The sequence below is a fragment of the Lissotriton helveticus genome, chromosome 6 (genome assembly GCF_964261635.1).
Source record: "Lissotriton helveticus chromosome 6, aLisHel1.1, whole genome shotgun sequence".
Lineage (NCBI taxonomy): Eukaryota > Metazoa > Chordata > Amphibia > Caudata > Salamandridae > Lissotriton > Lissotriton helveticus.
Window position 1 is genome coordinate 1,169,494,609 of NC_136067.1, and position 25,044 is coordinate 1,169,519,652.

Sequence of the window (25,044 nt, forward strand, 5' to 3'; positions counted from 1 at the left end):
GGAGAATTCTGCGTGCGTGACCATTTTAAATCCCCAGTGGTTAAGGGCCTGACAGGTTGTTCCCACCAGATGTGTCTCCTGGAGCAATACTATTGTCGGGGCCTTTCTCTTAAGGAATTGGAGGACCAAGCCCCGTTTAATCTTGTGGCCCAGCCCATTGACATTCCAAGAGATGATAGTAAGCGGGGCAGTTACCAGTGGTTGTAAGTGTGGGCGAGGCGTTAAAAGGTCTTGGTTAGCCATGACCGCAGGTGCTCTTGTGTGTCAGGAACTTTGGATATAGCATTCGGACCGGGGGGCAGCAACATTGAGTATGGGAAGCCTTGACTGCAGTGATGCAGAGTGCCTGGCCCTGTGTAGAAACAATACAGAGAGTGTCCTGCGCCAGTGTGCAGAGTCAGCCCATACAGGAATCTGCGACTATTGAGACTTCGGGACCTAACTAACGAACATACACTGTTTACTAAGTGCCGGGGCGGCAGTGTCCCTGAATAAGAAACTCGGTCAGGGGTCCAATACCAGCTATCGGACCGAGTAGTGCTAAGTGCGGCTACAAAACCCTCTCCCTGTCGAGCTAGGTGGCCTATAGAGAGCACCAGGCGTACCAGGTAGACCCGCCCATGCTGGCGTGGAGGACCCAGCAGTGTGCACTGGTTCCAGAGTAAGTGTCTTGTGGTCGTGTGTACATATAACCCTAGGAAAAACATGAGACTGATAAGAGAACAATAAAACTTGGCAAACAACCCCCCCCCGCCCATCCCCCCTCCCTGCCTCCCTGCTATACGGACATAAAACCGCCCGCTCCCCCAACTTAGCAGAGTGCCTGCTCCCATTTCCCCCCAATGTACTTGCTTGCGGGGTAAGTGTTCCGTGGTACTAGTGACCCCATCAGTCACATTCTGCTCTTCTTGTTCATAGTGCAACGGCAGCCTTTTCACCTCACGTGGTCACCTGTGGAGAAGACTGTGCTAATAAGGAACTTATATATCAGGACATAGTTCGTCGGCTTCCGGTCCCTCCTCCAGCTCCTTGTCATGATTTTCTCCGGCCGTCGCTGGTGGAGTTCCTGCACTCTCGAAGCGTTGATTACGCTGGCCTCTGCCCGTGCGTCCATTCCCCTCCACTCGACGCCAACCATCCAGCCAGTCCCACGCCGCCTCCGGGGAATCAAAAAACCAAGCTTTATGATTATCCACGACCCTAAGTTTCGCCGGGAACAGCATCGAGTAGGGCAATTCCTTTGCTCGTAAGGCCTTTTTTACCTCAAGGAAGGTTTTGCGGCGCCGGGCCACCTCGGCCGTATAGTCAGGAAAGCAGGCCAACGTAGAGTTTTGTATTTTGATGGGCGGGGCATTTCGGGCCGCTTGGAGTATGACATCCCTGTCTCGAAAATTAAACAGCCTGGCCAAGACAGGTCTTGGTGCTGCTCCCGGTTTCGGTGTTCCACCTGGGACCCTGTGCGCTCTCTCCACTGAAAAGAAGTTCGACAGACCTTTTGGTCTCAGTTCTGTCTTGATAAGGTCTTCTATGTAAAGGTCCATCGCCCGTTTGCCTTCCGATTCCGGTAGTCCAAGGATTCGGACATTGTTACGCCTAGCCCGCCCCTCCTGATCGTCCAGCTTGTCCTGCAGTTTCTTAGTGACCGCCTCCATCCGTTCCATGGCCAGCTGTAGTTCGGAGGTGTCCTCAACCAGGGATTTCGTGACCACTTCAACCTGTGCCACCCTCTCGGTCATCTTGTGTAGGTCAGCCCTCAGTAAGCCGACGTCCGAGGAGATGGCCCCCACCGTAGTCTGGACATTAGTGAGCGTCCTCATTAAGTCTTCGAGTGTCACCTTTTTCCCTCCGTCACCTTCGGGGCTCTTGCCTGCGGACGAGCGTCCTTCCGGGTGTTGCGAGGGGGCCTTCTCGAACGCGAATTTGTCCAGTCTCGACTGAGCCGCGTTGTGCCGCGTTCCTTTTCCCGCCATTCCAGCGGCCTCACGGGGGCCGTCAGGCGTGTCAGCCCCGGCTAGTGTCCTGATAGAGATTTGGCCCTCTGGGGGTCGGGCGTGCAAGTAGGACGGTCCGCGAACGAGGGTTAGGCTCTGGCTCAGTGGGTGGGATCCCCTTATTCCAAGGTCGGCCGATGTAGTGAACGGCGACAAAACAGGGCGTGACGAGGTTCGGACAGATGGGAACCCCAATGCAGAGCGCCTCGTGACGCGCAGGCCTCTACGCCACAGCGTTCTCACCGACACCACGGGCAATCAAAGTCTCTGGGGGATGAGGGTGCACACAATGGCAAGTCCCCGCTCTGCATGCAGTGGGATATCCTCTCGGGTTCAATGCACTCCCTCAGAGCTGCATCAGGAGCGTAGAACGGGTTGGTGCCCTTGTTACAGAGCCTGCACGTCGGTGGCCCCCGGCACGAATCCGGCAGGTCGCCAGCTCACCAGCGCGGTCTCGGGCCCAGCAGTAGTGTATGCGAGGTCGGCGCCGCAGGAGGGACGGCACGCCGGGCAGCAAATGGTCGGGCTCGCCCCGTCACAGTGTCAGTGGATTTCCCACCTCCCGCCGGCAGTGTAGACGGTGGCAGGGGTGGCGAGGGGAAGATCAGGTGTAGGCTCCAAGCCAGAGCGGCAGCCTCACTCGCCGTCACCGGTGTGGTCGTTTCCCCGGCCTCAGGATGTTCTCCACCGGCCCCCTCGATCACAACCAAGTCCAGGGCAGGGGGGGGGGCGACCCACCTCAGAGGCGCGCCGTCACCGGTGTTCACGTCCGCCGTCCGAAGCAGGATGGTTCCTCCGGGCGACGGTCGGAGTCCCGAAGCGGGAACTTCCGGTCCGGTCCCCTGGCGTCCGTTCACTTCCGGCTGGATAGGGCTTTCAGGACAGGCCGGTGCAGCCACGATGCAAGCAGGCCGCAGGCAGGCACTTCACCGCGGGGCAGATGCCGGTGTCGGATTAACACCGGGGTTTCGGCGGGGGACGCCGCTTGGAGTCCCTACGTGAAAGCAATCGCCTGAGCAGCTAAGGCCACGGATTAATGGGAGGATATTGAGATGGGGTCTCGTCTACCACGGAGCTCCTCTGCTAGGCAGCCATTCCCGTCGGCTGCTAGCCACGCCCCTATATATATATATATATATATATATATATATATATATATATATATATATATATTATTTTTTATTTTTTTAAACATATCATTTTATTTAAGAAAAAACAAAGTCATTAAATCAGTCACAATCAAGGCGGTACATTTGAATCAAGGTACAAATCAAGCAAAAAATAATCAGCATACAGTTCTTCCTATGGGACCAGCTCGGGCCATGGCCAGCTCAGTTGTTGGAGAGTCGCAAAGTTCACCTCGATACTTGTTCCAGTGTCCCCGTTTCTTGTCCCATTTCTTGGGTGAGCCTCTTATTTTATACACTGTCTTTTCGGCAATCGTGCAGCGGTCCATTTCAGCCATCCAGCCCACCACTAACGGCTTCTCTTGGGAGCCCCAGCGCATTGCGATGGATCGCTTAGCCAGAAGATTACCCAAAGCCGCCCATTGCAATTCCAATTCAATCAGTTCCGTGGCCCCCCATATATTAAAAACACAATCTTTTGGCGTCGGTAGGAGTGGCTTACCCAGAGAACTGCACATTTTATTAATCACTCCCACCCAAAAGTGTTGCACTACCGGGCATTCCCATAAGATGTGATAGAAGGTGCCGGGAAGGCCGCAGCCCCGCAGACACAAAGTATCAGGGCGTCGACCAATTTTGCCCAGTGAAGGGGCAGACATGTAGGCTCTATGCAGAACCTTCAATTGGATTAACCTGAACCTATGGCAGATAGCCGATTCTCTAGGGGACATTAGGGCCGCCCGCCAGTCCTCATCAGCTAGGGGACCCAGGTCTCCCTCCCATTTATTCCGCAAGGTCTGGAAGGGGTCGGGGAGATTATTACAAAGCTTGCGGTAAGTATAGGAGATGGCTTTCGCAGGGAGGGGCTCTGACAGCAGTCTATCCTCCAAGGGGGAAGTCTCCGGTATAGAGGTAAGGTCTGGAATGGGGGCCAGGAGTACGTGTTTGATTTGTAGGTATCGGAAAGATTCCGTCATTGCAAGGGAGTATTTGGCCTGAAGATCCGTAAATGTCAGTAGCTTACCCTTATGAACAGGGTCTTCCACCGTAGAAATCCCTATCGTGTCCCATTTATCGAATCCCTGAAGGAAGCAGAGGGACCCCAGGCGTTGTGACGACCATAGGGGTGTTGCCGCAGTGAGTTTATCTGACCATCCCAAACTCTTGTTGGCTCTATGCCATATAGCGAAAGTGTGTGCCATGGGTCCGTGGTTGGTTTGCTATAGAGGGCCCCCATGTAGCCCTCCCGTCCAGTCTGACATTTATCAAGAAGAAAATCCGAATCCAGGGGCGAACCATGGATCCAATGATTGACAGCCACCAATTGCGACGCCCAATAGTAGAAGCGAAGATTGGGTAAGGCAATGCCTCCGTCGTACCAACCTTGGAAGAGTTTATGAAGGGCGATACGGGCTGCCCCGCCATCCCACAAGAGAAGACGGATTTCACTTTCCACCGCACTAAAATATGAATCGGGGATCAGAAAGGGACAGTTTTGCAGAGCGTACCGGGAGCGCCAACATTTTAAACAGGGCCGCTCTGCTGGGCAGGGAGAGTGGGAGGGATCGCCAATGGGCCACGTCACTGCGTAGTCTGCACAGGGGACCGAGTAAGTTGCGATCATGGAACACCTTGGAATCAGACGTGACATAAATGCCGAGGTATTTAAATCCATCCGGGGCCTCAGTGATGGAAAACCCCCGGGGCAAACGGGGCGGTGAACCATGTAGCATGTACAATGTTGATTTGGACCAGTTGATCGAGTAGCCCGAGTACTTCCCAAAATTTGTGAGAACATGAAATAAACTATTAATAGAAGACCGGGGGGGAAGCTACATATACCAGGATATCATCAGCGTAGAGAGACAGATTTTGTCCACTATCTCGTCATTCCAGTGGAGGCCTCTGATGAAGACGTCCGTGCGGACCCTGTGAGCTAGGGGTTCGAGGGTGAGGGCGAATAACAGCGGAGACAGGGGGCATCCCTGTCGGGTCCCCCTGTGGAGGCAAAACTGCCGAGACGTGTGGTTGTTGACTCTGACTTGGCCTAGTAGGTCTGTGTACAGAAGCCGCACCCAGCTGATAAAATTGGAACCAAAGCCGAATCGTAACAGGACCTCGAAGAGATAGGGCCATTCGATCGAGTCTAATGCCATCGTGGTGTCAAGGGATAAAATGGCGGCATCGTGTTGTATGACGGGTTGTCGGCTCAGGACATTATTAACCCTCCGCAGATTTAATGCCGTATTACGTCCCGGGAGAAAACCGGACTGATCGTCATGAATTAGGGAGGGGAGCACGAGAAGAAGACGGTTCGCCAGGAGTTTAGCCAGGACCTTTGCCTCTGCGCTTATCAGGGAAATCGGCCGATAAGAGCCACAGTCAGTGGGCGGTTTATTCGGCTTGAGGAGGACCGCGATGGAGGCTAGTCGTTGATCAAGCGGGAGGGTACCACTTTCACGGCTTTCTTCAAACATGTTCTTGAGATGGGGAACAATTCCCGGAACCATGTCCTTCAGGAATTCTATGGGAACTCCGTCGGGCCCATAGCTTTGCCGGAGTAAATGGCAAAGATCGCTGTAGTGAGCTCCTGCGCCGTAATTTCGGCGTCTAGGGTCTCCTTATCAGCAGCTGAAATGGTAGGAAGGCGCATCTCATCTAGAAGTTGTCTAGACTCCTCTGACGAATAACATGCTCCGGTGGTATATTTGAGTTCCAGATGATCGGCAAAGGCCTCCGCTATTTCCAAATACATATATTTTATATATATACCTGGTGTGATTCTCCTTTTATTCGGTCATTCACGAGACTATAGACTGGTAAAACAAGCTGCTTTTCATTCCTTCAAGACTTAGCCTGAAGGCTGCTCTCCACAGATACCATTAGGATAGCTTTCTATATAGGTTGTCTTTAAACCTACCATCAATAAGGGTCGTTTGGACTGGTGCAAGGTGCCCACTAGAAAAGTGGACAGCATATGCTAGGCCAACTTCTCACACAGAGTACACTTAGCAAAGGAGCGTGCTCTTTTGCTGCAGGAAGCACAAGAACTTCTAAACAAAGTAGCTATAGAAATCGTACCATACAAGGAACATTACAAGGGGGTCTACTCCACCTACTGTCTCATACCAAAGGTAGACGGAACCTTACGCCCAATTCTGGATCTAAGATTCTTGAACAGGTTCATAAAAACATAAAGATTCAAAATGACATCACAAGAGGTCATACACCAACTGCAAGAAGGGGATTACATGGCAACTATCGACTTAAAGGACGCTTACTTGCACATTCCCATTAACAGCAAACAAAAACATCTACTAAGGTTTATGATCAACAAGACTCACTACCAGTTCATAGTGCTGGCATTCGGACTCGAATCCGCACCAAGGGTTTTCACAAAATGCCTGGTAGCAGTTGCCGCACACTTAAGGAGGCAAGGGATACATGTATACCCTTACCTAGACGACTGGCTGGTAAAATCAAACTCATACAACAAGTGGAAACGGCACATGGAACAAGTCATACAAACATTAGCCCAACTAAAGTTTTCAATCCATTGGGGAAAATCATCAATAGAACCAGAACAAGTGAAGATATTCTTAGGTGCAGAGATCAACACCACCGAGAGCAAGGTAATTCCAAATGCAAAGAGAACACTGGCAATATTGAAGAAGACACGTCTGTACCACAAGGAGCAAGTTCCGATCGTGAGGACAGTCAGAAAACTGATGGGAATGATGGCGTCATGCATACATTTGGTTCCAAATATACGCTTACACATGAGGCCATTCCAAGAATGGATCCAACAACAATAGTCACGAGCAACAGGGAGTTGGGAAAATCTAGTGGTTGTCAAGCAAGCAATACAGCACGAAATAGCGTGGAGGAACAATAGGAACATTACACAAGGGAAACTTTTCACCCTACCAACTCCAATGGTGACCATCACAACAGATGCCTCCCAGATGGAGTAGGGAGCACACACAAGCACCCTCAAGGTGAGGGGATTGTGGTTACAACAGGATACGATAAAGCACATCAACTACCTGGAGCTAAAGACCGTGTTCCTAGCCTTAAAGGGCTGTCAAACAACTGTACAGACACAGGGTACTAATCCAAACGGACAAATATAACCACAGTGTTCTACATCAACAAGCAAGGTGGGACACAGTCAGTTACACTATCCGTGTTGGCACAGGAAATATGGAGATGGGGAGAGGTGTGGCGCCGCGGCCAGGGCGACTGACGCTGGAATCTGGGGACCACGGTTCGATCCCCGGTTCCGGCGGCAGGTTAGCCCAGCACCATGTGACTCTGGGCAATAGCTCGCTTAATCTTCCCGACGGCCCCCAGCACCTAGAGACCCTTACGGGTGATTGTGCGCTTTACAAATGTGGACTTTACTTTACAAGTCAAATAGTCTTGCTAGCAATCCACCTATCGGGGAAGGACAATGTGGAAGCAGACAGATGTCAGCATCCCACGAATGGTCAATCAATCAACAAGAAATCCAAAAGATATTCCACAAATGGGAACTCAGCAAATAGACCTATGTGCAACACACCAAAATGCTAAATGCCAAAACTTTGCATCCAGACAACCGTGCAAATGGTCCCTAGGGAATGCGCTATGGATAAGCTGATCAGGGACATTTGCCTGCGCTTTTCCACCGATACCACTGCTACACAGGGTACTAAACAAATACGGATTCAGCAACATGACGCTAATACTCATAGCACCTCAGTGGGCCAGACAAACCTGGTTCTCACAAATCATGGAGATGGCACAAGCGCCCGCATACAGGTTCCCCACAAGAAAGGACCTGTTAAGAATGCAAAACTGAAGATTTCTACACCCAGAGCCTGAGAGCCTCAGCCTCGCAGCATGGCTCCCGAAGACCTAGAGTTTGCACAACTGCCTGAAAGCACAAAGCCGGTGCTCAGAGAGGCAAGGAGACCTACCACAAGAAAGTGCTACGTAGCAAAGTGGAAAAGATTCTCAGAATGGTGCCTTAGGGAGAAACTACAAAGAAAAATTACCAAGGAATCAACTGTTCTTGAATACTTAACACATCTACTACAAAATAAACTAAACTACACATCTCTAAGGGTGCACGTAGCGACGACAGTGGCTTACTCGAGAGGAGAAACCGGGAAAAGTTTCTTCACCTCCCAAGTAGTAAAGAGATTTCTAGAAGGGGCAATCCTCCAAACAGGACGCCGGCTCCAGCATGTAACCTCAACTTAGTGCTAAACCAATTGATGAAGGCACCATTTGAGCCTATTCATAAGGCAACACTGCACATGCTCACGCTAAAGACAGCCTTCTCAGTGGCTATCATATCGGTACGAAGAGTAAGCAAATTACAAGCTCTAACACTACAAGAGCCCTACCTACAAACACATTTCAGATTTGTCTGTTTGATGAAGAAAAAGGAGAAAGAAGAGCTGAAGATGTGGGAACTGTGGACCAGTACCAACTTTGGCAACCTTTTCTTACAGGTACTTTTCCCCATTAACTTTAGCATGTAGCTTTCGTGGCTAGTACAGCTGAAAGCACCTCTGCACCTGGGCACCCAAGGGCCGGTTATCTTGAACTCTTAATGCTTTCTTGAACCTTGGCCTGTACTCAACCTTAAGTCCTAAAGTCTGTGTGTCCGTGCAGTGAATGTTTCTCCCATTGATAACATTATTGCGTTTGTGGCTCATGCCTCAAATCTAACAGCAGTCGTTTTCTACTGTTTCTACTGTAAAACTTGCTAATGTGTTAATTACTTGCCGGATTCCAAGGCTCATTGTGTCAACAGTTATCTAAAATTTTAATTTTTCTAACAAAAAGTTGGTCTCAAGTTTTTTCTTGTGTGAGTCTCATTTTTTGACTTCGGGTGTAAAACAAGTGCTTAGCACACCGTCTGATAAGCCTAAGCTGCTCGCCAACACTACCACAAAGAGATCATTGTGGCTTATTAATTTAAGCCCTGTAATCCAAAAAGGGTCCTCTGGACTTTCTACATAGTTTACTTTATTTTGTACACTGCGTAAAATGCCAGCTTCCTACATATACATTTTAAGGTTGCTAGACAGTCTTTTGCTTTGGAACATAATCACTGACCATCAAAGCACTTGGTTTCCATGAGTTCAAGATAATATATTTTTAATTCTATATTTGTTTGTTAAAAAATAATTATGAATCTTAATGTGTCATTTTGTGTTTCATATTATTACGCTTGCCTTACAAGTTATTCTATTTTTAGGTAGATATTTCAACATTTCTGTAACCTCCTCTTTTTGCCTCTTAATTTCAGTGAAGAGGAAGCCAAGTTTGGTGCTAGGCGATTAGCTCGTTGTCTACAGAAACTGGGTTTCCAGGTAATCAGAAGTTTACATTGTATTAGGATTGTAATACGTTTTAAGAATGTGATTAAGAACCTACCTAGTACACCCCACTAGCACTGCTATCCATTATCTGTGCTAACCTGTCTCTTTTGGTACGCCAGGCGCGAGCCCCCTATAGCGGCCCCTTTGCTACTGTATACCCTGTTCTGTTTCTGAGGAAGTGCAGCTTGGAGGCTCCCACTGGCTGTAGCTTTACCTTCGCAACATGGGTGGTAGATGGACAGCACCTACTGTTAACCTACATACTCATCTGAACACAAGGAAAGCGCTTACAGAGGCTCAGGTGAGGCGCCCACCAGCTAGACTAAAAGTTGCTGGCAGTGATGAGCTGGTTGTAAGGTTCCATCCATACCGGTGGTCCCAAACCTGCACTCCAGGGAATCCTACGGAGGCGGTGGTTGAACAGGCAGATTCAGGCAACGATCACCTGAGGTCAAGTGGGGTTGTGATGGCCCGATCGGAAAAAGATCGCAATCTCAAGGAAATGCTAACCAGGCTGGTGGTTGTCCCTGCCAGAGATCGACCCCGATGCCCAAACCGCCTCCAGTACGACAGTGAAGCGGAGTAACCAGTGACTCGTGCCTTCCTTAAAACTCTCTGTGGGAAAACCTTCAGGCAATCAAAAGAGACCTGTTGAGTGACATCAAGGCGGTCCGGCGAGACCTCGACACTCTGGCGGATTGCGATGCAGCCCTTGAAGTCCACGAAAATAGCAGAGAGGAAGAAGTGGAGATCCTACAACAAGGAATCCTTTGCCTGCAAGAACAGCAAATCAACCTGCAGACCATGCTGAACATTTGGAAAAATGATTGCGGCAGAAGAACATCCGTATCGAGGGAATGCCATCGAAAGCAGAAGGCGCAGATATCTGTCATGGACCGCTTTCTTCTCATCTTGGAGGGCCCATAGGACTTTTAGATTGATCAGGCACATAGAGTGGGTCTACCAAGTGCGGAGTCGCCCCTCCCGCTGATATCCTAGTTTGCATTCATGATTCAGCTAACAGACTATTTTACGCAAAGCCTGTGAGAAACCTCCCACACACTTCAAGGAACATACTCCAACTCTTTATCAAGATCTAGAAGTGATTAATCTACAGAGATGACTTTGGCCTGGCCACCTTCCACCTCCGGAGCATAGGGTTGCTTTTTCCTGGGGCCACCCGTTCCTGCTTATTGTCTGCCTTGGTGGAAAACTGCATCAGCCGAAGGTCCCTGTAAGAAACCTGTTGATTCTTGGGCATAGGTGTGTATGCTTGACAAAACCACCACATAAACTCCCCGGCTCCCTCAACCAGTCGCCAGTTATGCCGGCAAATGCTCAAAACAGCATCCAAAGACACATGGCCAGATCTAGTGACAATTGTACTGAACAGCAGGCAGCGCTGGAGCATTGCCCGGTGAACTGGCCTGCGCTGAGGTGCTGTCGCTGGGCATGCAATAATGATTCAACTTTGAGGGGCGGGAGTGGGGGACCTGAAGTCACAACACAAACCTATTCTTACTGTGATCCACGCATCAGTAAGTTAATCCATCAACATTGGACTCAACATTTAACAACAATAAAAACGAAAGCATTATTTTTTTCATTTAGGGAAAGTGCTGGTCTTTGACACTGGCACCTCTAGGATCAGACATGCTCTTACAGGGACTAGGCAGGAACCACCTCTATGCTGGCTCTGTATATACTATACCCAAATGAGGTTTAGTATGCTCAGTCCAGTGGAACCCCAAAGGTAGGCAGAGGTAAAAGTAGATGGCATCTTACTCTCTATTTCTGTTAGTGTGGGCGAACAGTAAGGTTTTATCAAAGGGTAGTGTTAAGCATTTGTTGTGCACACTCGGGCAGCAAATGATGTCACACACTCAAAGACTGAACTCAGACCAAATTGTTTGTATCAAAAATATTATTTAGTTATTTTCATTTCTTAGAACCAAGCTAAGCCTGGGGCAGGTAAGTGAAATAATACTTCAAAATCTAATGCAATGGTTAGGCTTTCCTGTTTTCAGTTTCTATTTTTGGTAAATTCTGGTGGTGGTTTTCCAGTGTTTTCCAGTGATATCAATACCTCAAAAAAAGAGTGCTTTTCAGTGGTTACTCATTTTCGCGCTATAAACCACTGAAACTGTGTTTTACCGGTATTTATGGAACGCTTTGCTTTTATTATTGCTTGCTTTCTTCATTGATGCATGGTGTATAGACAGTGTACGTACAGTGTTTATGAGGTCCAAATAAATTTTTACAAGTCAAACTTATTGTAGTACACCATACAATATTTCTTCAGTGAGAATTTGGTCATTCGTGCTCTTTCCTTCCCATGTAAACTTTTATTTGTGAAAAGGCCCTCTCGACATTGGCACTTTAGACTGGCAACGCCAAAGCAGCCAGTACACAATTTGCCAACTTTGGCCACTGACGTAGCTTTCCGTGCCAATACTGGTGCATATGAAGGTTGACATTCTCTGGGACAGGTTCTGCAACATATGTTTTGAACTGGGTGCACATGCCCTCAGAGGTATTAAAGCGGTCAAAAATGAAGCTGTACTTTGCAAAGTCTGGAGAAAAGTCCCCTTTACGGTAGGGATCTAACACTTGTGCAGAGTACCACAGTGAGCCTTCATTGACTTCAAACGCCATGGTTGGTGAAGGTACATTTCTATTCTAAAGGAGGAGCAAGAATCAAAGTCGGCAGAGGCCCGGACATAGTGAACACTCTCAAATTGTCTCTACGCCCACACAGCAGGAGCCACAGAAAAGGCCCTAGTTGCTCTGGTGGCTCTCAGCCTAGGCCCACAATTAACTCAACTGAAGTAGTTGTCTCAACAGATTAAGATAATCTTGCCTGCTCAGTTATGAGCTCCGAAGGGGGTGACCTGCCAAAAGTTACTGCCCAAAAACAGTAAATATGTTCTGATCGCAGACTGAGCAACAGAACAGACAAATGTAGGCTTTGAACCATACGAGTGCCTGACTGACAGAGCAGAAATGTTTGCCTCCCCGTGACATGTAACCCAAAGTTCTTATTACAATAATCCCACTGAATAAACAGTAAAATTGAGTTTCCCACCAGCATTTCAAATTATCGTTCTTGGTTTAACTGCCAGATCACATGGACAGAGCTGCTGCCAGCACCAACATATTTGACTACACAAGCAGTTTCCAACATTAATGGGGATGGGCTGTGTTAGACCTGGCATCATTGGCGTGGGTCCCCCTTCCTCTTTTCTCTTCTGTATGAATTGGGATAACCAGAATGCCTAGATCTGTGTAGCATATTCTAATGTTACCCTCCCTTTCACTGTCGCTCCTGTGAAACGATCCTTTCTCCTAGGCCAGAATGGGCCGGTTGAGAATTGCCTTCTATCATCCTATCTGACCCCATGAACCTGATAGGAACTTCGAATTTTATATGTTTATGCTCTGGACATTGAGAGACACATTTTAGTAAGGACCGTTTATATATCCCATGTTTGGAAATGCCTCTTCTGAAAACACAGTCGTTTCTGGCCTAAGCTTTGCAGTAGGCTTTGCTAGTGTGTGTATTGTCCGTCTGTTTTTGGAGCAGCTAGGTCAGACCTGGCTGGAGAGAGAGATCGGTATTCAGAGCATGGGGGAGGGGTGACTCTTTGATCTGAGCACTGCCGTGCTTGGCAAGGTGAATGATTGCTCCACCTCCCACGGGGCGTCTGATAGCAGAGCCCCTCATTCTGAAAGGGCAGGATGTCTCCTCATAAACCAAGTGCTCCGCGACCCCACTAAACTGGTTCTGACTGGACTGAGTGATTTGTGACTTTAGAGAACAAAGACTTTTTAGGTATAAAACACCGCGCTGGAAATTTGTCCATTGATGTCACGACGAAACTCTGTCCGAGTGAACAGAGGAAAGGACTATGAAACTTTCACCAAGCTTGCCGAAGAAACTACCCGAAGGCCTGAATCGAGAGCACCTCCTGCAGAAGTCTCCGGGACATTAGACTTCACCTCGTCAGCCGTCGGAATTCCTGTGCGAGGAATTCTGCTTGCAGGTGAGGCCCCCGTTGATTAATTCATAGCCTCGAGTTCTACTGTGAGATCTGTGGACTGAACCTTTGAAACTTGCGCTGAATCCGTGTGGGTCGCTGCAGCTAAGACCGAGCTGCCGCCGCTGAGAGCCCGCCTAATTTGGAACCTGTGAAACCTCCGCTGAACCTGTGCGGGCCGCTGCAGCTAAGAGAGCTGCCCCCGCTGAGAGCCCGCCTGAATCTGCACCTTTGAAACCTTCGTTGAACCTGTGTGGGCCGTTGCAGCTAAGAGCGAGCTGCCGCCGCTGAGTGCCTGCACCTTTGTCAACTTTGCATCACCCTGCGCACTCTGGGCTGCCGCAGCTGAGAGAGAGCTGCTGCCGCTGAATGCCCGCACCTGGGCCAATTTGGCATCACCCATCGTCCTGTGGGCCGCCGCAGCTAAGAGAGCTGCTGCCGCGAAGTGCCCGCACCTTTGCCAACGTTGCACCACCCTTCGTCCTGTGGGCCGCCACAGCTAAGAGAGCTGCTGCCGCTGAGTGCCCGCACCTTTGCAAACTTTGCCTCATTGTGATTTGTCCTGTGGGCCATCACAGCTAAGGAAGAGCTGCTGCTGCTGCTGTGAGCCCACCACGGAGTTGCAAGACGAGAGCCATCGCCACCACCAGCCCGCGCAGCCGCGTGCTGCTGCCCGCTGAGAGCCTGCCTGTCCCCAGGTGCCTGAGTCAGTGAGAGTGCAGTCTTGTGGTTGCTGGGAGTCTGCCTGTCATCGTCTCCGCTTCTTCGAGAAGCTGCGTGCTGTGCCTCCTTTCCACAGCAGGTATCTGGTGCGCAACGGGTAGCGTAGGCCCCGGCCTTGAACTCAGTCATTGTTACGTTCTGGTGAATACGTTCTAGCCATTTTTTAGTCCCTACTAGTTTACGTGCATTGTAGCTTGTTGAAACGCTTTGAGAGTTATGAGTTAAACTGTTAGATAAAGATATTATTTTTCTATACCTACCTGAGTTGTGTCCTTTTGTGGTGTCGTTACTGCCTTGTTGTACATGGCCATAAATGCTTCACACACTGCCTCTGAGATAGGCCTAACTGCTCGTGCTACGTTACCACAGTGTTGAGCAGGGTTTGTCAAAAGGGGTAGCCCACTTGCCCTGACTTAGGAAGAAGGGTCCCTGTTTGGACATTGGCGCCAGCCAGTGCCAACTTGAGACACCCATTTCTAACAGGCTGCTAATGTGCAGGGTACATATTGAGGGGTGCTCAAATGGGTAACATTCAAATAACAATAAAACGCATTGTTTAGCCAACTAAGTAGACGAGGCCTGTGTATGGGGCTTGCATACAGATAACATGCCATTCTGTAATAATTTATTTTGTCATCTATTGACAACTGTTCTAAGCTGCACACTTTCAAGGAAGCAAATGCGAATAACACCAGTCACACCAAAAAGGGCACATAATACAACAGGAGAGACAGCACAACTGATGCATAGGGAAATTAACAAATTCTCTAAGGGGTGACTCCAGTGCCCTGATCAGATACCAAAATAAATCCTAAAGTTCCACCATGAAATAAAAGTTTGGGGGTCTCAAAGGTGGGGGGGGGGAAGAGTACCCGGCATGACGTAAAATATGTGCTTGTCACGTCACTGTCCCCAATGGTTTGGCATGACACATCTGTAACAAACATATGTCTACTCCTGTGCTGGACTTACGTTCTACCTACCTAGTGACCTAACCAGATGGGAATATTCTATCCGCACAGACACTCATATTTTATTCACTACGCGCATGCATATCTGTACACAAAAGCACATGCATTTACACGTTTACATTCAAATCAATTTAAGAATGCAAAAAATGTATGCCAACACAATTAACCATCACATATGGTAAGACGTTATTTTACAGAACTTCGTGCAACACAAGTGAGTGGCCATGCATTCCTTGATCACATCATGACAAACATTTTTAGGCCGGATATCGCTGCAATCAAAATGTACAGCTAAGGAAAATCCGAGTAATTAAAGTTCTGCAAAAAACAGAAGCGATGCGATCACGTGACTGGGGGAAAAACACAGAAGGGGTGGCCTGCGCAAACAGGATACAACTGCCAAGAGAAAACAGAGAAGGCTTGCCGTTCAAGGAATCAAATGAGCGGGCTAACCAATGCATATTGCACATAGAATGCAATCGATTATTCTAACTACCTTTGATGCAAACAAACCATGTAATCCATGGCACATATGCACAAACCAACAGGTGGAAAAGAAACTCCCAATTTAAAAAAATCAAAGAATACTTCACAAAACACACCGTAGTCAGACAAATCTATGGAACGATTGTGAAATAAAATGTATATAGATGGAAACTAAAGGCTGCCTATGGCTGTTTTATTTGTTACACATTTCCTTCCACAAACAACGTTTATATATTGCCAGACTTAAGACGCTTGTTGATTGTTAAATGCAACACGATTTACACTGCAGGGCACATATCGCTTTAAACAAGGATTTCATTCATTAGAACGGATCTGTAATTATACAGCGAACAATGTATGGAGCAGTCTAGCGTTTGCCACTGTATTCCCAACAAAAAAGGACTCACACATGAATTAGAAAAAATAAATGAATTACCTTTGTTTTAAGGGGCCGAGTGCTCGCTCTCTAGCTGTTTTCCATGAAAGAGTGTAGCTACAGGGGCTCTAAGAAGAGGCGAAAGAACAACAAAGGCTTGTTAAGTAAATGGTCTTTTTTTTAAAAACTGCACTATTTTTAAAACTTGACAGCCAGGGGAGTCCAGGGGTATGTGACTTGTTTGGCTCTTACGTGATCATTTTACCCAGAAGCTTTTGTAAATGTCAAACTTTGGTAAGAAACACATTTTCATCATATTTCTGTGATGGAAATTTGTGAAATCTGCAGGGAGCCACACATTTTCTACCACCCTGAGTTCCCACTAAACTCCCAATAAAAAGGGTACAGGTGTGTGGGTGGGCCTAGAGAACACAACATAAAACTCCCTAAAGCGCTACTTTAAGAGATAACCAATAGATGTAGCTGCTTTAACGCCATGCTGTGGTGCCAACCATGCAAACCTATGAACCACAGACATTTTTGAAAACTAGACACCCAGGGGAGTCCAGGGTGGTGTGCTATGCGCAAATCCATCAAGGTTTTCTTACCCAGAATGCTCTGCAAACCTCAAACCTTGCCTGAAACAGTGCATTTTCCTTAGATTACTGTGATGAAAAATTCCAGAATCCGCAGAAATCTACAAAATTTCTAACACCCAGCATTACCCCACTTGTGCCGATAAATACGCTGCCCCATTGTGTGACTGGGCCTAGTTCCCTCAACGGAAACGGACCAAACCTTCCGAGGACTGCCATTGACCTATGTTTCATAATAATTCAAGACCGAGTCTACAATGTATATTGAGCTGCTCGTTTAAGTGGACCGTTCCATTGGGGTAAATTATTTGGGAGAAGTACACTGGGAGAAGTACACCTGTGTATTGTGTAGATAAAGTGGTCACACCTACTACAAGAGTATTCCTAGACAAAGCAAACAATGCGAAACGGCCCTGTAGAGGTAAATGGATTGCTCAGTAAAATCCTGGTCCTTGACGTTGAGATTCTTAGTTTCCTTAAGACAGTACATTTTTTGTTTTGTGGGTATTTTACCAAGCCTCTTAAGCATTTTATTCTTCCTCTTTCCTGGAAGAGGAATTTTACACAGATTTGCCCGGCCATATTGTATTTGCTGCTGCTTACTTATAAATGTATATGTTTTTCTATTGTTTATGTCTCACCTAGGCAGTGCTTGAGCTGTCTCGTCGAGATATGATGTATTCAGAATATGATATATAGAACACAAGGGTACCCAACGTTGCAATATGCTAGGGACCTTGGGTGATTATGTTGTAGTGTAGTTCCTATTATCCCAATAGGCTCTGCGCATTGGAATAATATCTTCAATAGTATAGACCTAGGGCAGAGGTTAACTAGGTCTTCTACTGACGATATTAGACTTAAAGTTTTTGGTTTTGCCAGCTAGCTCAGAGTTCACTAGAAACTTTCTCGAATAGACAAGGAGGAGTTTAACTTCCCTGGATAGACAAGAAGGGATTTAGTTTCTGACAACCATAGAACATGACAACTTTGCTCTCCCCCAATCAAGAGTGTATCTCTAGAGTCGTGTGAAAACAAAAGACAACTTATTTTACTCAGTCAGTACGTGCATTCTTAGTTTCACCAGTTTGTAGAGAAAAGGAAGAGACGGGCGTGTTCAATAAAAGATGGTATTTATTGATCAGTCTCTTTTCTCGTACAAGAGAAATGAATCGATATTATTGCGATACTTATGGTTAAGTAAAGTGCATACAATAAAAGCAGAAGTATAAAATAATACTGCAGAAGCATTGATATGGTTTCTAAGCCATATGATATTTAAAATCGATAAAATAGATATATACATATATACATTGACTAATCGTACTCAACTGGTGCTTCTAACCACGCCTACCCCAGTGTACCTGACCTAAGCCTAATACGTGGGCGGGAGTAGATAAGTAGCAGTTTAAGTTAAGTTTGTTTTGCCAAGTGACTGACTCAAGAATTCTCTGCAAGGGGTTGTTCAGTTCTGTACCTGAGATCTAGAATGGTTGAGGGCTGGTATCTCTCGTCTCTGGTCTTGATATTCCAGCTGCCTGCGAGGGCTGCTTGGAAGCGCCGGAGCTGGATTTCTCGGCAGGAGAAAACAGCGTCTCGTTCTCAGCGCGTCAGGAAGGCGGGGCAGCGCGTGTGGGCTTCGCTCTCTGCTGGGCTCCTCAGCGCGTCTCGCTGCTCCGATCTCGTCACCACCGCGTGTGTTTGCTTAAGGCAATGTCGGTAATATTTATACCTGTAAGGTGTCGAGATTGACGTAAGGATGGACATGGATACGTCAATAAGGATGTCATACGAACGGGCTTGTTCGCACATTCTTTTGCTGAAGTTCTCGGTGAAATCAAAACGATGGCCGCAGGGATTTTCCCAGGTTGTCATAGGTTTGATTTGTTTTGAGAACTCCGTATGCCTTATCAGGGGCTGGAGGAATAGTGCTTGTCTAATTAGATGGCATGCGTTATTACCTAATCAGATAACACGTTTCTGTGCCGTGGCGTGGCTTAATCAGATAACGGTTTTTTGCACCGTGGGTCGGCTGCTAGTTAAGTATTAACCAGAACAGGGTCAGGAATAGGGGAATCGATACAGAACCTATAGGAATACATCACACCCACTCCACGCTGACTATGTCCATATTTACAAGATCTAGGCATAGTAAATATACTAGTAGAGCATGTGTATACCGTACCACCCCAAAATACATCCATATGCATTTTGAAACATGAAATATACGAAAAGATATATATATACATTATATGCACTCAAGCAGTATATTAATGCTAAATAAATCACGCATATTCATACATCATTATTAATAAAATATGAAAATTACACATGAAATGGCTCTTAATACAGAAAAAAAAATGCGAGACCATTTCATCACAAAATAAAATATTTATGAACAGGCCAGAGGGCAGCTAATGACTCTAAAGTTCCTAAAATAGAAATATAGTTCTCTAAGAATAGTTTCTACTTTAAGCAGAAGATAAGTGTCCCGAAAAATTGTAAAATATTTTTGGGGCCGCTGAAAATTATGTTCCGCTGTCCGTAAACTGGAGAAAATTGTTCATGATACTTTATTATCAAAGTTGAAGGCCAAATTCAGGGTGTTGGGAACGCCTTGTGCTAGCTTGTTCAAAAGTCATTATTTCTGCTCTGGTGAGAACATCATATCATTTAGACTCTCGAAAAAACTGTCAACAGCTTCCTGTGAAAGTTCCATTAACTCGGAAAAAGATGTTACCATGCATTCGTGAGCATGATTGCCTTCATTGATGTTTGGATCAGCATAGCTGACAGAAGGTCGTACCTGATCGATGCTGCTTTCATCTTGAACCTCACTACCCCTTAATCGTAGTGGTGAAGTCTCCACGAATGTCGTCATCAGGATTGGTAGCCGCTGGGGACAGCACAATGCATGAGCCGTAACCGGACCCAACAAAGTTTCTGCATCCATTGGCGCATCCGATTGTAGCGTCAGACAGGTGTCCAACACGCATTCTTCTCCGCATAGCAAGCACCTTAATACAGGTAAAACACAGCTTTGCCACATTGGTCTAAATGAAAGAAACCAAGTCATGTTCAGGTCTCTAAGCCGGGACAGTCCAAGGATTTTAGATATCCGGTCCCGGTATCCAATGGCTAGGATTGTTTCTTCCCTTGTCGCAGGTGTTTTGTCTGTGACACGGTTTGCCATAGCGAAATAACAGGATCAAAAATAGGATTCCTGCCACTAGTCCCAAAAGGAGAGGAAGTCCACCAAAGACGGTATGGACAAAGTCTGGAAAAATACCCAGAATGGCTTTAAATGGTGTTAGAGCCCCTGAAAACACTGTCTTAAATACATTTGAGACTCCACTGGTATCAGAAATATTTAAGATTTCGTTCAGGATTTCTGCGAAATGTATGGGGGAATTAGTCGATAACAATGAATGAATCTCTGCCATTGTCCTTGCAACTTGGAGATCATACGTTTCTTTTGATGACGTGAGCCTGGTCGGCGTCTGAAGGAGCACAGTTTTCATTCTGCTTAAAGTATCAACTCTAATAGAAGAAATTTTCTAATTCGGCCATAACCTTGCCTCCCTGTCTGGCATTGCGCTGGGGAACAATACTCGTTCACAGCACATGACCTTCGCAGTCGTAGTTATGAGATAAGCTATTCCGGGCACCAAGCTACTACATCTGCGGTCTAACATTATAATGTAACTCCCGTTCGATAGTCTCCTAAAGAATGGTTCTATTTGTGTCGCAGGTGTGCCTAGCTGGTGACATGAAAGGTTATTTGAGGACCCTTCACAGGCTCCGTGTAAACTAATACCGTTACACAGAAGTGTACCGCTTAGTGACATGGCACAATTATCGCCACTAAGAAACACTTTCCGGCCTTTATTACTGACACATGCATGTGAATAGGGCAAGTTCCATGTTGACTTAATGTACCCTTTACCCAATTTTTCGTACATGCCAGCCTGTATATATTTTTGGCAGTATTGAAACCTGAAAGTAGATATTGGAATATTAATTATTCCATGTATTATCCACTCACTGACAGGTCGTTCTGACATTGTCAATGGTAATCTCTCGAGTTTCTCAATGCTCAGGATTGTATAATCAGCACCCTTCTGTGCCATACTGATTTGTTTATCAGTAAGGTTAAAGATATTGAACAGTGACGTTGTGTTGATTAAACGCCAAGGCACATAGCCTGAACGCAGATTTTGTAACGTCCAGCCAAGTTGTACAATAGAACGCAATTGGGACTGACCGTGTTGTAATAACAGTAAGTCTTGCGATATTATGTCGATTGCTGAAGACACAATGCTGTCCAAAGAGTATATTCTGGAGGACAGAGTCATTAACCCATTGTCCACCACAGAAAGTGATTTTTCCAAATTAATACGGTCAATTTCCCGTATTCTCTCTGATGTTTCAATTTGAGTTATTTTCCAGGCTTCGTTATAAGCTGCATATACAGAGGCTGCTATGAAGCGTTTTTGACGCTGTTTGCGTGGTCCCATAATGAAATCACGCAAGTCAGCACCATCAGTAAGTAAAGTTAGGTGTTGCTTAATTTCAGACAGTGTGGATGTTTGTAGCCATTGAAGGCAGAGTTTGCCCATACTGTACGTGGTAATTATCCCTGGGTGTTGTCTTTGGGAATATCCAGGGTCTGGCCTGGTCAATTTGAACCCCTGGATTTTGTTCAGGAATCTGTCTTGACAGTTATTAGTATCTGTGGGCCAGATCAACCACTTTTTCCAATCTGGATGTGTTCTGTTTTGGCTTAATATATGGTTTACGTCTATCTCCTCATCTGTAGAGCTATTACTGTTCATTGTTGGCCTTGGAATATACGGTATGTTTAAATCTTTGATTTTGGCTAGGCCAAGACAGGTAGTTTGTTGAATAGTGTCATTCAAAAATATAATTTGTTCTGGGATCATGCAGGCTCTAAACAATGATTCTATACCTTGTACTTGCCATTCTTTTGTACCCCAAACACTTGTTACTTCAACATTTTTGTCCCAGTAATCAAAACCAAATGCACTCATTTGTTCAAAAAACGAGTCTGAATATATCAATTTAGTGTTTGTAAGCATGGTCTTGGTACCTGTCTTATTTGATAATTTGAAATAAAATGTTTCTGCATTACTTGTGTTGAACCCTGAAAAATATGAATATTTGTCATAAAAAGTTCTTGAGCTACCTTTTGGAGGGGTTGCACAGTGTTCCCATTGATTGTAATTTAAAACATTTCTAGGTTGTGCAGATTTATGCAGATAATGATTACTATAGTGATTATAGCAGAACATTTTATCATAATTAGACAAACCCTGCAAATAATCATGTTTTGTAAATTTAGCAGACATCACTAGGTCAGACATCATATTATTAATGCTTTCAACGTCCCAATCATCAGCAACTGAGCTTGGTTTTACAAAGTCACTCAATGAGATCTTGATTTGATGTGGATACTTCAGGATTTCAACCGGACCATAGATTTCATAATCAGTATTGTCCCATGCTACCCCACCGGGTATAGGATTGGCTGTGAAGTTGACTGAAGAAAGTTCCCTTTTCTCGATGTGTGAAGACGTGTGTGGTTTGAGGACCAAGTTGATTTTCTGGCTTGCTGTGTCCATTTTAGCATATTTTCCCTCAATGAAGTGTCCCAAACATAGTACCATGATGAGCCAAAGTATGAGGATAAGTGCACCTAAGGCCACCCAGAATTCAATCCATGGAGAAATCAGATAGGTTTCTTTCAGATGTTGAAAAAGTTCCTTAGCTTTATTTTTAAAGGTTTTTGTTGATTTTTGTTCCTTTTGATTCACTCAGGTTTTCAGATGAATCGCTGAAGTTGATGAAGTAACCGGATGCCGTTCTGTCTATTGTTCCAATTGCTTCAGGATTGATATTTGCTTTATCAGTGTGTTTTGTTGCAGCAGCATAGTCATTTATTACTTCATTGTAGATTGGTGTGTCTCTGCTAAATGTTTTTATTTGGGTTTTTAGAGGTTTATGTTCCATAGCATTGTTGCATAGTCCTTGTTGTTGTTCTTTTGGCATTTCAAATGTGAGTAGCCTCTTAGATTGAACCTCTGTGTTTGTAGCAAACCTTGGTGTTCTGCTACTTATAGGGAGTCCACTTGGCCTACTGTTTGTTATCGGCCACATGATTGTGGTTTTATCAGGTCGATTGATACAACCCTATTCTCCTTTTTACCAGCAAGGGGCGGTAGTACTACTGATCTTGTCCCGTTGATAGACAAGACAGGAACTGCTTTTCTGTAAGAAGGCCCAAATTCCTTCTTTAACGCGATCTTTTCTCTGACTAGATCCCCGACTTTTGGAATCCAGACAGGTCTTGCTGGGACAGGTGGTTTTTCTTCAGTGGTCGTTGGCTGTTGTTTCAACTTTATGTTGCTCAGGTCTTTCCTTGTTTCGTTTAAGTCCTGTAAAATAGCCAAACGATCTTTGATATCAAAGCTTTTTTCTTTAACCACTGAAGTCTGACTGTCAAGATCTAAGACCATCATTCTAGTTCCAAACAATAGTTCGTACGGACTGAATCCCCTCAGAGAATTTCTTGGCAGGTTATTTAGACTACGTTGGACACTTATTAGATGTTTGACCCACCCAGCACCCGAACCTAATACCTTCGCCGTTATAGATTGCTTTATGCCCTTGGTTTTTTCTTTACACCATCCCGTATCCCTCAGGAAGGAAGTGAGAAGAGTCCCGCTATGCTATGCTCATCTGGCCTTGCTTCCACATAAGCTTGAAGGCTAAAGGGAAGACATTAGTCAAAACGTAGCATGCTCCTAGCGTATATGCCATTATAGACTCGCAAATCTTTTTATAACAGTCCAGACGTCAGCCGAGCGCTGGGGTCCTACATCATGAGTGTAAATTAGTCTTTGTGTTAATATAACGCTTTTTTTGTGATGGGTACTTTTATTCTTGTTGTGTTTCTGGAGCGAAGTGCCATGGTAATAGTCCTCCTCGCTCGCCACTGCGATCTCTATTGCAGTCTGGGCAGTTTTTTACATAAATCTGATGATGCAGGCTCATGCCTGGCCACCAGTACACTGATTGTAATTCTTCCAGAGAATCTTTTTGTTTAAGGTGTCTGAGACCCTCACCCATATGTGCGTCAGCTATTAACAAGCCTCTCCTGTCTGTGTTTGGAATCACTCTATCCCCCACTCCAGGGATTCGAGCAAAAGGAACGGAGTTTGCATCGATTATGTATGTATAATTGAGTGGATAATTGATCGGTAGTGCTGAGCAGTCGCCTTTTGATGACGTTTTCACCGCCAGCATAGTTTCACCGTCAATGTGTTTTACTGTACGCTTTTTCTTGACTACGGAAGCCGATTTAGTTGCTGCCGTTGTGGCTTTCTCAGCCAATGAATTCCCTGCAACGTGAACGCATCACGCTGATGACTCACTGAATGTATCACGTGAGTTTTTGGTAGTTCTTTCTGTAAAAGAGCTACTTGTTCCCAAAGCACTTTTTGCTTTATTGTTGCACCTGTGTCATCTTTGTAACCGTTTTGAATCCATTTCTGTAAATCATTATTGTATGATTTGACGCAGTAATACGAATCGCACACTATAAGTGTCGGGAATTCGCGATCGGCATTATCTAGCGCCATTTTTAACGCTATAATTTCAGTTTGTTGTTCTGAATTATTTTCCACTGAGTGTGTTTTTGTAAGTAGAGGTCTTAATTTACCTCCGCGCCACACTTCCTTTACAATTTCGCATGTTGCCTTGTAAGCCAGCTCTCCCCAAACTGAGGGTTGAGCATGCCCGTCTGTATGTATTACACAGGCGTATTGTTCTAGAGGCAGAATTTCGATTGGCGGAGGACATTCAAATTCGTATTGGAGAAATTCTTGTGTTTTTAAGTTGGGATCAAATTCGTATACCACGTCTGTTGCAGCAAGAGAATTAGCCCACTGTATCCACCTTGGATGGAGTGCTTTAGGATTCGGAATGCTTGCCTTTGTTACCGCCTCCAGGGCTGGTATCGGTGTCACGATGATTATTAGTTTACCTTGTGCTAGGGCCCTTTCCTTTGCTACAGCAGTCTGTACCGCGGTCAGAATTTTTTCCGTTGGACTAAATTTCATTTCAGCCTTTGTGTACAAGTGTGATTTGTATGCAATTGGTACCTTTTCTCCCTCATTAGAGGTCAGGTATGTGAATCCGCATCTTCCTGGGATGACTCGAATCACAAGATTACGTGTGTTATCACGTGTTTCTAATTTTGTTTTAATTAGCATGTCTGTTTGTAAAGATCTCAAAATTTCTGTGTGTTTTTGAGTCCAATTGATTCTTTTAAAATCTGG

The 25,044-nt window shown here is 45.9% G+C and overlaps 1 protein-coding gene across 2 annotated transcripts in view; it reads left to right on the forward strand.

Annotated features, from left to right (window-relative positions):
* TBPL1 (TATA-box binding protein like 1) overlaps positions 1-25,044 on the forward strand; it is a 218,050-nt gene that overhangs the window by 153,463 nt on the left and 39,543 nt on the right. For both annotated transcript variants that reach the window (XM_078648857.1, XM_078648858.1), the window contains one exon: positions 9,423-9,486. In XM_078648857.1, coding sequence (XP_078504983.1) covers positions 9,423-9,486 — 64 coding nt within the window. The remainder of the gene's footprint in view (positions 1-9,422; positions 9,487-25,044) is intronic.